We start from the raw sequence: 18,129 nt of genomic DNA, 5'->3' as shown, positions 1-18,129 counted from the left end.
TGAGAGAGAGAGAGAGAGAGAGAGAGAGAGAGAGAGAGAGAGAGACCTGAACTGACCCCAAACAGGACTGTACTGATGGTGGAGGGTCTTCAGTCTCTTCCTTCCAGGTTCATATCATATTTGTTGTTTTTTTTACCTTATATCAGCTGCTATTTCGTATTTCAGGTCAATGTCGCTCCTTCAGTATATCCATGTGGAACTTGCGCAGATTTAAAATTTCGTATTGAACAACGTCTTTCGTTGTTTTTTTTCTTTTTCTCATCATACTGTGCCGTTTGGGTACAGCTGTGAACCGAACTGAACAGGTGTGTACTGAAACGGTTCGGTTCGGTACGTGGACCGTTACAGGCCTATTAAATACAGTACTAAAGTATTGTTGTTGTTTACTCCCTCCTGTGTACTCATCGATGTTAAAGTGACCACGGTGCTTTGTTTTTTTTTTTTGGTAACACTTCATAATAAGTCCACACTATGAAGCATTAGTTAAGCATTAACAAATACTGAATTCATCATTTATAAAGGATATTTCTGACATGAATAGTTATTAATATATGGTTTATAATCACAGTTATAATGGTTTTACTCATTATTAATAATCTTTTCTACAATGTGCTTAAAGATTGTATTTTCATACTTTATAAATTATGGATTCAGCATTTAAACATTTAGTATTGCATCACTTACAAACCAGTTCTGATGTGCATTTCTGCTCACACATACACTGTTCAGACATGTACTAATTGTGAGTGAATATGCCAGTGGGTATTTATACTCACACATTTATTTTCCAATAGATGTCCTGTAAACAGTTCTGAATGCAGGAATTCATTATTTCAGGTAGTACTCATTAATTAAGTATTTGGTGTGAGCTCATCCAAAGTATGGTCTATCTATGACATTTAAAGCATTTACAAATGAGATTTAAAGGGTGGCCATGCCTAAAGACTCACAAAAGTCTGAGTTATTCTAACAAAGGAAAAACACAGCACATGGGATTATTAAAACAAACTGCATGATGAATGATGAATGATTATGAATGATGAGTAAAACATTTATAACTGTGCTTATAAACCATATACTAATGAGTATTCATGTCAGAAATATGCTTTATAAATGATGAATTCAGTATTTGTTAATGCATAACTAATGCTTCAGAGTGTGTTCTTATTATAAAGTGTTACCTTTTTTTTCCCCCTCAACTTTATTGAAAATATTCAGGTATACAAGACATAAATTTTGAACAAACAAACATCAAGATGTCAAAAAGAAAAAGCATTTGAACAAATAAATTTAAGAAAAAAATGCGTAGATTTAAAGACACAAAGTAGAATAGACAAATAATAGTACAAAAAAAACCCTACATATCTTCCACGGTGCTTTATCTCCAGTCGTCATCTGGACTCCACTGACATCACTCGGCTCCTCTCCTTCATTAGACTTTAATCTGAGGGTACACCGGCCCTGTCCTGAGTTCTAAACACTTCATTTTTCCTGATGAATCTGCGTCACAGCGCAGGTGTCATGGCAGCATTTCACTCCGAGCAATTAAACATCAACCGTAGGTGATGATGTTTACAATTCAAACTGTGATGGATACGGGGAAGAAAACAAGCCCATGGACCACACACTCTTCTCTGATTCTCCCTCAGTCAGAAACCCCGAACGTCTATGTTGACTCACAAACCTGCGTAACGCTGTGGATTCACCTGAACCAGGAAAGTGGATGAAGGATAGTGTGACAAATCAGTGGTTCTCAAACTTTTTACAGTGGAGTACCCTCTGAAATATACTTTTATCCAAGTGCCCCCAACGCTCGCTTCAGCATTTTGGATTGAAAAAAATTAGGCAAAATTTGTTCCTGTGCCTAAGGTGTCAGTTTTTAATTTTCAAAACTTTGTAAAAAACAACCCAAACCAAACCAAAAAACATATTTAACTGTAATATACACCGAATAGTGTAAACTGAAAAGTGTCCTCTTTCACTGATAAGGAAAATAAATTAATCAGCCATTAATGTTTCTTTCAGTTATGTTGGTTGTTGCAGTATTGTGACTTTTGTGCTTAAAGGGTTAACCCTTTAACCCTAAGGGATCTGAGCCTATTTTGGCTGTTTTTGAGTATTTTTGATTTTGCCTTTATATACTATATAAAGACATGTTTATTATACCCATGTTTGATATCTTTTTTTTCAGCACAACTTCATCTAGCTCATCTGTCTATTATTTTTTCACTTGAACCTACTATATCAACACAAAAGGACAAAAAACACACAAAAAATATAAAATCCGATTGGAAAAATTTAAATAGAATTTATTGCATAAATAACACACAGATGCTTAACGAACCTTTTCAAAGACTTTAACCCTTTCATGCATTAATTGTGAGAACCTTAGTCAAGATTTTTTCCTTCCGTGTTTATATTCCTCCTTAGGCATGAAAAAAACAATGCGATTGAGTTTTTTTTTCCTGTAGAGTTACAAAAATATCCATGCATTTCATTTTTGAAGTAAAGAAGCATATGTTTAAAACCCAATATCAGAAAGTGATATGAAAACAATGAAATAAAAACATTTTTAATACTGCTAATCTGATGTCTTCTCACATTTTTACATATTCTAATGCTAGTAATTACTCCCTTCATGGAGATAATATGCAAAAAAAACCTTCTTGTCTAACAAATAACAATTGATTTACACAAACATGTTAGTGCAGATCAGGTTGATCAAGAACAGCAAAGTTACAGTAATGGTCTGAAAGTCAGTGTATGGGATGGTGCGTAAGTGTTCACTGTGTTGGCTGATATGGAACTAAAACATCAAAACCCACGAATATAGACGAGAACAGCTGGAGAAGAACTGTCCACTGGAGTGGCCTATGCATGAAAGGGTTAAAAGTGAATATTGGTTCCAAATATTAGGTATATAAAATCAAAATAGGAATAAATTCCAACTATACTCAAATATTTGACATAAAAGCAGATGTTTACATGAGCGTTTTCTCCTGTCCCACCCCGGTCCTCCCAATTTCCGCATCCGGTTCAGGTGGGGGTCATCCTCACTCTTACCTGTAATGCTAATGCAGTCTGTGGATTAGAATCTGCAGATTTAACCTTTTTTTTTCCCATTTTGAAAAAGGACAAAAAATGATGTGGATATGGTCAGAAATCTAACGCTTGCTTTATATCGCTGTGTTAATGCTACATCACTTGTTTGCTCCGGTTTCAAACCGTCATATCTCTGGTTGTATTTGCTCTATCAACATAAAATAAAAAGTGGGAGGGTGTTTCAAGTCCACACTTTTGAATGCAGTTGTCTCCAGTGGTCTATGTGACTGACTTCTGATGCTATGACGTGTTGAAATTGTCATGTGATTGAGTCACGGAGCCATGACCATGGAGCCCTAAGGGTTAAGGATGGACGTCCAGAACAGTTATTCAATGAATGAGGCTGGAATAAGCCCTTGAAAAACAGTATAGACATTATATTATTGGATTTGACTCATTAACACCTCTTGCTTTCCTAAGCAACTCTTTAACAAAGTCCTCTGACGATGCTCACCTTCATTGGAACGAGTAAGAAATGTCAGCTTTACCTTGAAATGTCAGTGACGACTGTGACCATTCCATCTTTAATGACTCTTTCATGAGATGGTTTTAAGATGACTGAATCCTCAAGTCCTTCAAATATGTTTCTACCGGAAACATGAATTATGCAAATTACAGATATCCTGTTTCTACACTTGAAAGAAAAAAGGGGAGAGAGCTTTGTTGGACTGAGCCGAGGCAGCGCCACACTGGTGACACCCATCAGATCTGAAAAAACTGAGACACCACAGACGACTGCAGTCTGTCCCAGAAGAATGTGGACATACACAGATGACTGCAGTCTGTCCCAGAAGAATGTGGACATACACAGAACTGCAGTCTGTCCTAGAAGAATGTGGACATACACAGGACTGCAGTCTGTCCCAGAAGAATGTGGACATACACAGGACTGCAGTCTGTCCCAGAAGAATGTGGACATACACAGACGACTGCAGTCTGTCCCAGAAGAATGTGGACATACACAGACGACTGCAGTCTGTCCCAGAAGAATGTGGACATACACAGATGACTGCAGTCTGTCCCAGAAGAATGTGGACATACACAGGACTGCAGTCTGTCCCAGAAGAATGTGGACATACACAGGACTTCAGTCTGTCCCAGAAGAATGTGGACATACACAGACGACTGCAGTCTGTCCCAGAAGAATGTGGACATACACAGGACTGCAGTCTGTCCCAGAAGAATGTGGACATACACAGGACTGCAGTCTGTCCCAGAAGAATGTGGACATACACAGGACTTCAGTCTGTCCCAGATGTCCTTACATCAAAAAAAATGTCAAGTTATTTAAACATAAATTCGTCCCTCCGTTCCTTTTTAAGAAAATGCTCAGTGACCTTATTGTACACAGTAGGGGTCTTTTCCAGGGACTTGAGAACTAGTTCACTCTGACCTAGCCAACAGTGTGATTGATTTAACTATCTACAAAACGATATTAAACTCAAACTAGAAATGATTAAATTATGGAACTGAAACAAGAAAACGTTGAAATTATGTTAAATTAAAACAAGGAATTCCAATGAGTGTGAATTATTTACAGTGCAAGAAATGAACAAGTAATTTCTTAGTGGTTTCTCTGATTTCCCAGCAGAATGTGTGACGGTATTAAACTGAACTGTGTCAGTGAAGGAGCAGATCTGAAAACAGCTGTCAATCAAACAGGATTCAGCCTTTGGACCGATCCTCCAATCAGCACGTGGAAGCTCAGTGTCCGGCCCGGCTGAGCTCCGCCCACAGCTCCATTCACCCCCAGAGACGCCGAGTGTCCGGGGATGGGACAACATCGTGGCATTTATCCAATGATGGTCCAGTTTAGAGTCATTGAAAAAAACCAGTTCCACTCAGTTCCACTGAAGTGCATGGACACTGAGCGTCTATCGTAGCTCCGTGTGTGTAGCTCCGGGATTATGTGATTGTGTGTGTGGGGGGTGTGATAGCATCATTGTCCGAGCAGGAGTGAAAGTGAAACTAACTCACACACACACACACACACAGGAGCAGCGAGTGAAAGAATCTCCGCGCAGCAAAAAAAGTTAATATGTCGGCTACATATTGGCCGATGTTGATTAATTGGTGATACACTATAATCGGCTGGCCGATTAATTGGTCAGGCTCTAGCGTGACGTCAACAGGTGAATTCCAGAGGAAACACTGACTGTATCCAATAGTTCAATAAATCAATCATTAAAGGAATATGACATATTTTTTTCATGAAGTATGTAAACAGTATTTAGCTCTTATTCTTATAGACCGTATTGAAAAAGAAATTCAGGTTCTCAGGAAAATTGCCACTTATCAATTAATTGTTAATCGATCGATAAGGTCAACCAACTAATGATTAATAAATTAATCGATAATTAGCATCCCTTATCCAGACCACAGGACTGGAACATAGAACAGAACCTGACAACCTCACAAATTCAACTGGGGATGGATTCTTGATAGAACATGACGCTGACATACAGGGACCTGATACAAATGTGGAAAAACAGGATCAGTGGTCCTGTAGCTTATCGGCCAAATTCAAAGCCTTGGGAAATGTTTCCAGATGCCATTTATTCTCACCCAGTTCTGTGTATTTATTCTATTACAGAAATAGCCCATGTTTTGGTCATATAAAGACAACAGCATCCCACTGTGCATGGATAGTGAAGGGAAGAGAAGATTCGTACGGTGACGGAGAAACAAAACACACAACTCCACATCACTGTGGCGTTCATAGCATTAGATGTATTTCTATAAACTAATATACCAACAATAATCACAAAAATCGGACCAATATCCCTGTATCTTACCGGCCAAATTCAAAGCTTTGGGAAATGTATCCAGATCCATTTATTCTCCCCCAGTTCTGTGTATTTATTCTATTACAGAAATAGTCCATGTTTTGCTCATATTCCAATCAGATCTGTAAAAAATTCAAATTCCAACTTGATATCATTGATACTGATTTATTGGATCAATCCACTTCCTATCTGTTATAATGGGAACATTTTTCAAAGTCACACCAAATCCAGAATCAGATCCAGATCCAAATAATTTCAACCCCTTTGCTGACATCATCATACAGAAGCTGTATACCAAGTTTGAAGTCAGTCAGAACTGGAGTTTGGGAGAAGAAGACGATTGAAATGTTTTCCCCATAAGAGCCCATGTTACATTTTGCGTCAGTTCCAGATCCAGAAGAAGATCCTGATCAGCATGTGGACATTATGTTTGGGTCATCTGCCCATCAGGGCTGGACTGGAGACATTTACACTGGATATCATTTAGATTTACTGAGTTACTGCATCCATCCACTTCCTATCTCTGATAATGGGGACATCTGTCAAAGTTGCACCAAATCCAGAATCAGATCCAAATAATTTCACTAACTTTTGTTGACATCATCATAATGAAGCTGTATACCAGGTTTGAAGTCAATCGGAATTGTAGTTTCGGAGAAGAAGACAATTGAAATTTTTGTAACACAACGACAGACGACGACGGACGCCACATGACGACAGTAGCTTCCAGCCTGTTGGCCGGTAAACTAAAAAGCAGCTCATAATCTGTCCTAACATCAGTCAGTCTGATGCAGGTGTAAGTGCATTTAAAAACACACTTTTTCTCATTAGCTTTTAATCAGTGAGTGACATGTCTGGGTTTTTTTTGGGGTTTTTTTGTTTGTTTTATTATGCTGTTTATAACAAATTTTAATTTATCTTTGTTTTTACGATGGTTGTATTTCGTTGTTCTTAGCCTGTTTAACACCCTGTATTATCACTAGTTTTATTTACTTATTTAATCTCTTGTTTTATGTTTAGTGTACAGCACTTTGGCCAGCTGTAAAGTTCTTAAAGTGCTTTATAAATAAAGTTGCTATGGTATGGTTTCTACTGCTTGTACACAAGAGTGACTAAACCATTATTAAATACTCTTTTGATTATGCAGCCTTTGTGTTCTGTACTGAGTGGCCCTACTGCGACTGATTATAAAAGAAGTGAGTGCGGAAGCAGAGGTTTATGTGCTGAATGTCCTGGGTGGCCTGCAGCCGTGCATTAGCGGTGACAGAGCCGGTGCACGGTCACCTCAGGCTGTTGTTGGAAAACACCCAAGAAACTGAGATGCATGAGCTGGTGGATGTCTTTAGTCTGTAGTTTGCCTTGGCGGCCCGTTCCAGAGAACAGTGAAGTCATAGCGAGGTTCGGATGGCTGACCACAGTAAAACAGGCAGAAAACAAAGAGACAGGAAGTGACATTTTGGGGACTTATTTTAAAAATGCTAAACACTACATCAAGTCTAAATGCCACACGATGTAATTTACAAGACCAGTGACTGTACCAGCCTTAAAGAGGAGAGCTGCAATTAAGTTCTCCATAACGAATTTACCACAGACTTGTGTCGACAGATGAAGTTAATAGAGACAGAATGAGGATGGCCAAGGTCACGGAACATTTTTTTATACCCATAACATCTCAGTAGATGTCGTAAACTGTACAGCACAGGTGTCAAACATGCGGCCCGGGGACCAAATCCGGCCCACCAAAGGGTCCAGTCCGGCCCTGGGGATGAAGTTGTGAAATGCAAAAATTACACTAAAATATTCACAGTCCCTTTAGTTCAGGTTCCACATTCAGACTAATTAATCTCAAGTGGGTCAAACCAGTAAAATACCATCATAATAATCTATAAATACTCACAACTCCAAGTTTCTCTCTTTGTAAATGTACAAATTTTCATGTAAGTATAATTTCACAAAAAATGTGAATAACCTGATCAAATATGAACAACCTGAAATGTTTTAAGAGAAATAAGTACAATTTTAACAATATTCTGCCTGATATTAAATGTTTTGTGTGTTTGTAGATCCACTGTGATCTGTAAGTTATAATGTACATGTGGAAATGATAAACTGAAGCATGATATTGTTAAAATTCCACGTATTTTTTCCAATTTGTTCATGTTATTCACATTGTTTGAAAGGATCTTTTGTAGATGTAAACATCTTCATTGTTTAATTTCACTTTTTTCACAATAAAACATAAAGAAAAGTTTGGAGTTGACATTATTTATATATTATTCTCTCATTATTTGACTGGTTCGGCCCACCTCAGATCTAATTTAGCTGAATGTGGAACTGAACTAAAATGAGTTTGACAGCCCTGCTGTACATGAAAAGGAAATCACCTTAGTTCAGTAAGCTTTTGTTGACTAATCAATTACTGTACAACTCTAATGATAATTCAGTTCAGTGCTTCAGTTGTTTTTCAAGGAAACATCTTTTCACTTTGCAGGTCACAGCTTCGCAAATTTGATAATGTGTTGAATACATCACTGCATTTTTTGCATTTTATTGAAGTGATTGGTTTGTCAACTGTCAAAGTAATTTGAAGGTGAATTGGTGATGAAAGTAGTTGCAGCCTTGTATTAAATACAACATTATACACAAAAAGTCACCACTTAGATGTCTGTGTAAGTTCTATTTGCCGAGGTCACCGTTCTTCACCTAGATTTAACCTTATGGTATTCAGCATATTATGCACACCTTGTGGTATAAAAAGTCCTATTATTTTTCACTATTTGTTTTGGTCAGAATTCAAAAGTTGTTCATTTTTGCATGATTTTAAAAATTGTGACTAAAATCAGCACGTTGGAAAATTACTACACTGTAAAAAAAACAAAAACCTGTAAAAAACAAAACAAAACAGTAATATTCCAGCAGCAGGGGTGCCGAAAAATATTGTAAAATAGTGGAAAATAACCATCTCATGAAAATATGGTAATTTTCCATAATTAAAATACAGCTTTTTGCCCTAACTTTACATGAGATTTTGCATTTTTTTTTTTTTACTTTTTAATGTTTAATAACGAATATTTACATGTATTAAACATTCAAATTACCTATATATATATATATATATATATATATATATATATATACACACACACACACACACATATATAAATGATTTGCAATGGGACTACGTTGTTCAATCCACTGATAAAAACTGTATTTGGACAGTTTATCAGTGCTTATACATGTTATACATTCACAAAAATACATTTATTCAACATTTTTGTTGTGAAGCCTCCTGTAATTACACAAGATATTTGTTAATTAACAAACAAGTCTGGTTAAACTGACAGAACAAATACTTCTTTTATGGTTAATTGTCAGTAATTTTATCTCATTTTATGTTTTTTTTTTTTTTTATAGTATTAAATTTTAAATTAACAGTTTAATCTCATGAATAGAAAAAAATATTTGTGAAATTATTATACATTTGGAAATGTATTTTAACTGTATTTTTCTGTGAAAAAAGAAAAAAAAATTCTTTTAAAAAATGTAAATTTTTTGGTTATTCACAGTTACAGTTTTTTTCATGTTATTTTACATTTGACATGTAAAATCACAGTCTGTTTTTGTCATTTCATTGATATTTTCCTGTATCTTAAAAATACAGGAAAAATCTGTAAAATAAACAGTGAAAATTCTGTTAAATTACGGGGGTTTTCTTCAGTGTGCGCTAGCATCTGGTACCCAGTACTAGTTTTTTTTTGGTATCACCTCCTCTGAGGTTCCTAGTGATACTAAACCGTGACGTGTACACACTGCAGACCACTGATTGGTCAGACAGTTTTCTCTGTGACCCGCCCTTTTACAAAAAACAGATGTGGAAGTGGACAGTAACTGTAGCGGTACATGAATCCACATGATAACAGCCCAAAACTACACCATGGTCGGTTGAGGAGGTTCAGTCTTTGGTGGCAAATGTAAAAATTCAGATGAGACAACACGCAACGAGCGAGTTTTCAGCAACTGTCCAAGCAGACAACACAGAAATAACACGCCGCATCGCTATGACGACCAGGTACTGTAAAGTCAGTAGTGTCCTGTAATGGAAACGGTCTGCAGGAATACCGAGTCGAGCCGAGCCGAGCCGAGTCAAGCTGGGTCCACGTCGTGGAAACGTGTCTTTGTGGCAGATACTTCAGTGCAGAAACAGGGCTGACAAGCCACTGCAGGACCCACAGAAACTGAAGTCAAGGTCATCATTGAGACTGATGGACGAACAACAGTGTCTTTGTAGATCTGATCCATAATGCACATGGAGAAATGATGAGTTGAGGCAGAATATTGTTAAAATTGCACTGATTTTTCTTAAGAAATTTCAGTTTTTTTCAGGTTATTCACATCTTTTTTGTTTGGACAGTTTATAAAAGGAAGTATTTTCATAATTTAATGGGGGTTGTTTTTGCACTAAAACGACGACAAACATTTGGAGTTGTCATTATTTGTAGGTTATTCTGTTATTTTACTGGTTCAGCCCACTAGAGATTAAATCAGGCTGAATGTGGAACCTGAAAGAAAATGAGTTTGAGAGCCCTGATCTAAGTCAGTCAGGCCCAAAGAGTCTTCCATGTTCCTGATGATCACAAAATGAACCTTTTAACAAAATAAATTAAGATGAATAAATAATGAACCTAGTCATTAACTGCTGCCTTAATGTATTTTGCAGCCCAAAATGTCAATAAAAGGTCCATTAATCCAGACAAAGAGTTGGTAAAAATGTGTGCGATAAGACTGGAAGGATGTCTGAATAACCTCTGAAACAGCAGAGAAAACCCTGGACGGACGGACGGATGGAATAGTGTGTAGGAAAAGTGTTTAAGGTTGAATTGGTGCTCCATCTTTGTTCTGCGCAGATGATGGTCCCTGATACACTTCAGAGCGTTGACCCTGGGGTTAAAGCTACAATACATGAGCTCATTATAGAGACGGCAGATATGGTCCAAGGTGGTGTTTAGTATGGACGCCGTCCTCCTCCTCCTCCTCTCACCGCTGCCTTCAGGCTCAGCCCTTTAATAGAAGGAGAAATTACACATGAAAGTCTGTTCAATTACATATTAAACAGTCCTGGTCTGGTCTCCACAACCTGAGAGCAAGGTTATTATCATTAACAAAAACTAGATATGCAAAGACATCTCCGTTAACTGAAATAAATATAAACTATAAAAGAAAAAAAACGATTTATTTCCCTCAAGCAATTTGAGCTGCTGGCACCATATGATATTTAATGGTTCGTCACTTGTGTTCACTTGTGGTTGTTTTTAAAGTGCTTTATATATAAAGTTGACTTGACTCATCTGAACTTGGAAATAACAGCCAGGTCATCATTGTGAATGAGAACGGATTTTCAATTGACCGACCTGCAAGGTTATTATCATTAACGAAAACTACCGACATGATGAAAACTAGAATTGAAAAAACATTTTCGTCAACTGAAATTAATTAAAAACTAGAATTAAAAGAAAAAAGCGATAACTAACTGAAACTGTATTGTGTGTTTACAAAACGAACTAAAATGTATAAAAATTCTGGATAAAATTCCCTTTGTTTTCGTCTTTGCCAATGTCGGATTGATATGAAATCAATTTATTTCCCTCAAGCAATTTGAGCTGCTGGCACCATTTGATATTTAACAGTCCGTCACTTGTGTTCACTTGTGGTTTCCAGTCGTCTTCTGGTCCCCACTCTACCTGGAAACATGGAGACTAAAGTTGGGAGAAAGCAGCAGAGTCCTGTCTGGGATTTATTTGAATACGACAGCGAAGCAGATAAAATATACGACAAAACTAAACTAAAACTAAGCAGTAAACCTGCTCCAAAAATGAATTCAAACTAACTGAACTAAAGAAAAAAAAGTCAAAATTAAATAAAACGAAACTAGAATGAAAAATCCAAAACTATTAGAACTTTACCTGAGAGGGCCTGAACTTTTATCCAGAACCGCACCTGCACTAATTAACTCTAATCCATGAAACATTCCACACAGCTCGATGTAGGGTTGAAGCCTCTTAACCCTTTATCAGGCAGGTGACTATTTTTGGTCATTTCTGCACACATTACAAGTAGGGGTGTAAGAAAATATCAGTTCTGCAATATATTGCAATATTTCATTTCACAATACTGTATTGATATTAAAAAGTACTGTATCAATATTTTTAGGTATTTATTGAAATGCAGATTTTGCAGAGGTTCATTTTTGTTTTTTTGTTTTTCTTTTTTGTTTATATTTTATTTATTATTATTATTAAATAATTTTAATTCCTTTGTTGGGATTGAATTCAAATACTGTTCTGATGTTAGTTCTGAACTAATAGAATCTGAACATTTGAACAGGATCTGAAACTGCAATGTCTGTAAAACAGAATTTCAGTTTGAACACAGGAACATTTTGTGAAATAACATTAGATCCTGTTGGGATCAAATCCAAATGTGTTTAGTATTTGTGCAGATTTCTGGTTATCATTATTGTTTTGTGTCCCAGACCCCTGTTAGAAAATCAAACAGCTGAATTCAACATGTCCACATACTTTTGTCCATATAGTGTCTGAACACTGCTGGGTCACACAGTCATTTTTCTATCACCTCCACTGCCTCCATCTGTTACGTTACCTCTGTGACCTTTGACCTTTGAACCCGTGCATGTGACAGTGTCTGCCCGGTCCGCCCTTGCCGCCTTGCTCAGCCCCCTCCTCCGTTCCTCTCTGTCACGCCCCCTCCATGCAGGTCGGCGACCAGATCCTGGAGGTGAACGGCCGCAGCTTCCTGAGCGTCCCCCACGACGAGGCCGTCCGAGTCCTCAAGTCGTCGCGGCACCTGATGATGACGGTGAAGGACGTGGGCCGGCTGCCGCACGCCAGGACGGTGGTGGGGGAGACCAAGTGGATCGCCAGCTCGCAGATCGGAGAGAGCTCTGCCAACAGCAGCATGGCCAGGTGATAATGAGACCCAACAGAGTCAACACAGACACCTGCAGATAGGGATGGGAATCGATAAGAATTTAACGATTCCAATTCCATTAGTGATTTTACTTATCGATCCAATTCCTTATCGATTGTCGTTGGGTGAGGGAATAAAAGAGTACAAACAGGTGTGTTTGAATTAACTGTCTTTTATATTTCCATCTGCACAGAAAATATAACATATACAGTATGTACAAATAATAAGAGCAGATGACGCCGGGCCCGGTTGGCGGGGGCGGGGGGGGGGGCGTAGTACAGTGAAAGTGAAACTGAAGAGGCTTTACTGATTCCGCTATCGCTGCATTTCTACTACGTAGAACCGGTTCGACTCTGCTCGTCTCCCGTTGTTGTGCTCCTCATTTCCTTTCCCCTACCTTCGCAAAACTTGTATTTGAGGAGGTACAATGTTTGTTGCGCGCACCGGAACCAGAACTGGGCCAAGGTGACGGCCTGGTGTTCACTCTGCTGCTAGATTCACAAGCGCCGCTAAGTAGTGAATCAAATGAATCACATGTGGACGAATGTTCGAGTAGACTGGAGGGATTCCACCTTTAGAAGAAATGGAAGCTTTGACAGAGTTCAACTGGACCTGGTGTGGTCTGTTTAGACCTGGTGTGGTCTGTTTGGACCTGGTGTGGTCTGTTTGGACCTGGTGTGGTCTGTTTAGACCTGGTGTGGTCTGTTTGGACCTGGTGTGGTCTGTTTGGACCTGGTGTGGTCTGTTTAGACCTGGTGTGGTCTGTTTGGACCTGGTGTGGTCTGTTTAGACCTGGTGTGGTCTGTTTGGACCTGGTGTGGTCTGTTTGGACCTGGTGTGGTCTGTTTAGACCTGGTGTGGTCTGTTTGGACCTGGTGTGGTCTGTTTAGACCTGGTGTGGTCTGTTTGGACCTGGTGTGGTCTGTTTAGACCTGGTGTGGTCTGTTTGGACCTGGTGTGGTCTGTTTGGACCTGGTGTGGTCTGTTTAGACCTGGTGTGGTCTGTTTGGACCTGGTGTGGTCTGTTTGGACCTGGTGTGGTCTGTTTAGACCTGGTGTGGTCTGTTTGGACCTGGTGTGGTCTGTTTAGACCTGGTGTGGTCTGTTTGGACCTGGTGTCTGTTTGGACCTGGTGCGGTCTGTTTGGACCTGGTGCGGTCTGTTTGGACCTGGTGTGGTCTGTTTAGACCTGGTGTGGTCTGTTTGGACCTGGTGTGGTCTGTTTGGACCTGGTGTGGTCTGTTTAGACCTGGTGTGGTCTGTTTGGACCTGGTGTGGTCTGTTTGGACCTGGTGTGGTCTGTTTAGACCTGGTGTGGTCTGTTTGGACCTGGTGTGATCTGTTTGGACCTGGTGTGGTCTGTTTAGACCTGGTGTGGTCTGTTTGGACCTGGTGTGGTCTGTTTGGACCTGGTGTCTGTTTAGACCTGGTGTGGTCTGTTTAGACCTGGTGTCTGTTTAGACCTGGTGTGGTCTGTTTGGACCTGGTGTGATCTGTTTGGACCTGGTGTGGTCTGTTTAGACCTGGTGTGGTCTGTTTGGACCTGGTGTGGTCTGTTTGGACCTGGTGTGGTCTGTTTAGACCTGGTGTGGTCTGTTTGGACCTGGTGTGGTCTGTTTGGACCTGGTGTGGTCTGTTTAGACCTGGTGTGGTCTGTTTAGACCTGGTGTGGTCTGTTTGGACCTGGTGTGATCTGTTTGGACCTGGTGTGGTCTGTTTAGACCTGGTGTGGTCTGTTTGGACCTGGTGTGGTCTGTTTGGACCTGGTGTGGTCTGTTTGGACCTGGTGCGGTCTGTTTGGACCTGGTGTGGTCTGTTTGGACCTGGTGTGGTCTGTTTGGACCTGGTGTGGTCTGTTCGGACCTGGTGTGGTCTGTTCGGACCTGGTGTGGTCTGTTCAGACCTGGTGTGGTCTGTTTGGACCTGGTGTGGTCTGTTTGGACCTGGTGTCTGTTTAGACCTGGTGTGGTCTGTTTGGACCTGGTGTGGTCTGTTTAGACCTGGTGTCTGTTTAGACCTGGTGTGGTCTGTTTAGACCTGGTGTCTGTTTAGACCTGGTGTGGTCTGTTTGGACCTGGTGTGGTCTGTTTAGACCTGGTGTCTGTTTGGACCTGGTGTGGTCTGTTTAGACCTGGTGTGGTCTGTTTAGACCTGGTGTGGTCTGTTTGGACCTGGTGTGGTCTGTTTAGACCTGGTGTCTGTTTGGACCTGGTGTGGTCTGTTTAGACCTGGTGTGGTCTGTTTAGACCTGGTGTGGTCTGTTTAGACCTGGTGTGGTCTGTTTGGACCTGGTGTGGTCTTTTTAGACCGTTTCTGCCTCAACTCCATGTTGTCTACGTTCTGACCAAAACAGTGCAGCGTACATGTGACATCATCGCGCAACAAAGGCAGAATCAATAAGCAGAATCGTTACGCTAGCAGGCAAGCGATTCCAAGGAATTGAACTGCTGGGATCCGGTTCTCAAAAAAAAACGGTTCTCGTTTCCCATCCCTGCCTACAGAAGAGTTAGAGGTCCAGATCAGCTGAGGTTTAACAGATGAAAGACCAAGAGACATGTTGTTGTTGTTGATATTGCACCTCACAATATAATAATATGTAAAAATGTCTGCGTTTGTGTGGAGCTTCTCGAGCCAGACGGTGCATTGTGCTTCATAACACAAAAGAAACAAACACATGAAAGAAACAGACTGTAGCATAAAAGCATGAAAGAATACAGAAAAGAACACCTCCGGTACATCCACCCAAACAGTCTAGACACTGCAGAGTTCATATAGAAACAGGGTTCCTACGCAAGTACGTTAATATGTTAATGATGAGAATTGGGGTGGGATTAAAGAAGTTTTTCTTCTTCCCACTCCTTTTCGAGTGTAAAATGAATGATTTTGGATTTTTTTTTTTAACTTGCACGTATTCTGTAAATCAGTGTTTTTCAACCTTGGGGTTGGGATCCCAGGTGGGGTCACCTGGAATTCAAATGGGGTCGCCTGAAATTTCTAGCAGTTGATAAAGATAAAAATAAAAATAAAAAACTTACTAATAAAAATATATGGTGAGTTGACAGAGACAATCCCAATCCATAACAGACATGACAAACTGTGGTTGTGAAACTGCAGCACTGTGGTTCTGTTTATCTGTCACATGTTCACTGTGGTCAGTTTCAGATGCTGCAGCTCTTTCATAATTCATAGTTTCAGTTCTTGTTTGTTCAGTATTAATTGTCCTCCTTGTAAATCACAGCTGGACTGACTGGACAGATCCTGAGCCTTCGTGCAGTAATCTACACCTGGATTTACTGCCTCTGTCCACAATAATATACATTATATAGACTAAATGTCCTCTAAAATTAATTCTTATTTGCAACATAGTATAACAAACTATTACATGATCAAAAACAAATTAATTTTAGCAAAAAAAATTGTCTCCGTTCTGGGGTCGCCAGAAATTTGTGATGTTAAAATGGGGTCACAAGCCAAAAAAGGTTGGAAACCACTGGTGTAAAAGCTTGAAATAAACAAATAAATGAAAGGATGGAAAAGTATGGAATTTGATTTTATAAATTTCCACCTCTGGAAGAGTTTGGAAAATGGAAACAAATGTATGGAAAAATAATCATGTTTCCAAGACTGTTCCCACTTTTCCATTTTCTAAAACCTAAAATTATGAATATCTAAAAAAAGGAATGGATCAATCTGTTTTTTTTAAGGTGCTGTGAGAGCACATACAGTCGACTACGCGTCCCAGAAAACATTTGGGCGGATTGACAAGTTGAATGCCCCGCCTTCTGCTCTTACCCACCTCCAACCCATTTTAAGCCCCGCCCAGGTGTCGTAAAGTTTCACCACTGCTTGGACAGGTGACGTCCACACACTGTTGGTGAGCGAGCTGTTGGACATGCCTTGTGTGATGGTTGGCAGAACTCAGAATGGATAGACTGGAAAATACCAGAAAATATCTGGAAAAAGTTTGGAATTTTGACATTTTCAAACATGTAGGAACCCTGTAGAAAACACTTCATGTTTTACTTTGACTTTATGTTAATAATACAAAATCTGTTGTTTTGTGAATTATTCAAAACACTGAAAACACTAGAGATGTAATGTTTAGTCCAAATTACAGAGCCGTATTTCACATATTTGAGAAAAACTATACGAATGAAGTCAGGTTTTAGGCTTGGAATCAACGATACCATAAAGAAGTCAGCTCACATGCCCCCCCCCCCCCCCATAATACCATCGAATTTGATACAAGGTTATTATCGTTAACGAAAACTAACAAAATAATGAAAACTAGAATTGAAAAAACCATTTTCGTCAGCTGAAATAAATAAAAACTATAATTAAAAGGAAAAAAAAGATAACTAACTGAAACTGTATTGTGTGTTTACAAAACTAACTAAAACGGATAAAAATTCTGGATAAAATTCCCTTGTTTTCGTCTTTGTCAATGTTGGATTGATATGAAATCAATTTATTTCCCTTAAGCAATTTTTGCTGGTGGCACCATATGATATTTAACGGTCCGTCACTTGTGTTCACTTGTGGTTTCCAGTCGTCTTCTGGTCCCCACTCTACCTGGAAACATGGAGACTAAAGTTGGGAGAAAGCAGCAGAGTCCTGTCTGGGATTATTTGAATACGACGACAGAGAAGAAGAGAAAAGATATAAAAAAAACTAAAACTAAGCATTTAGAAAATAACAAAAACTAATAAAAACTATCAAACCTGCTCTAAAAACTAATTAAAATGAACTGAATTAGACAAAAAAAGTTAAAACTAAATAAAACTAAACTATAATGAAAAATCCAAAACTATTAGAACCTTGATTTGATAGAGGATTATTCCAGATAAAAGTGCTTGAAAGGTGAATAGCGCGTCTCCAAGTTGACTAATGTAACACTTGATTTAATATGGACGGTTCATGATCCAAATGGGTCCTTTTCTGTCAGTGTTGCACAATAAAGGACAGGGATGATAAATTCCACTGGGGGTGATGTGGATTCTGCACTCAACGCAAAAAAAAACTACATGAAAAGACTACATCAGGGATGTCAAATTGTGACAATTGCAATTGTAATTAATTTTTTTTTTGACCAGAGTTTAACCTTCCCTTGACTTTGCCCACAGACGTTAGTCAGTTTTGTTTTGTATCCCAGACCCCTGTTAGAGAAGGAACACCTGAATTCAACGTGTCCACATACTTTTGTCCATGTATGTGCTTATTGAGCCTGGCTTGTGGCAGGTAACACAGATACTTACAT

At 39.1% G+C, this 18,129-nt stretch overlaps 1 protein-coding gene across 1 annotated transcript in view; it reads left to right on the top strand.

Moving 5' to 3' along the window:
- whrna (whirlin a) overlaps positions 1–18,129 on the top strand; it is a 585,387-nt gene that overhangs the window by 339,366 nt on the left and 227,892 nt on the right. The window contains 1 exon segment of the mRNA XM_030149708.1: positions 12,660–12,868. Coding sequence (XP_030005568.1) covers positions 12,660–12,868 — 209 coding nt within the window.

This window comes from Sphaeramia orbicularis, chromosome 12, assembly GCF_902148855.1.
Source record: "Sphaeramia orbicularis chromosome 12, fSphaOr1.1, whole genome shotgun sequence".
Taxonomy (NCBI): Eukaryota; Metazoa; Chordata; class Actinopteri; order Kurtiformes; family Apogonidae; genus Sphaeramia; species Sphaeramia orbicularis.
The sequence above is the reverse complement of the archived record's forward strand: the minus strand, read 5'-3'. Positions and strand labels throughout refer to the sequence as shown.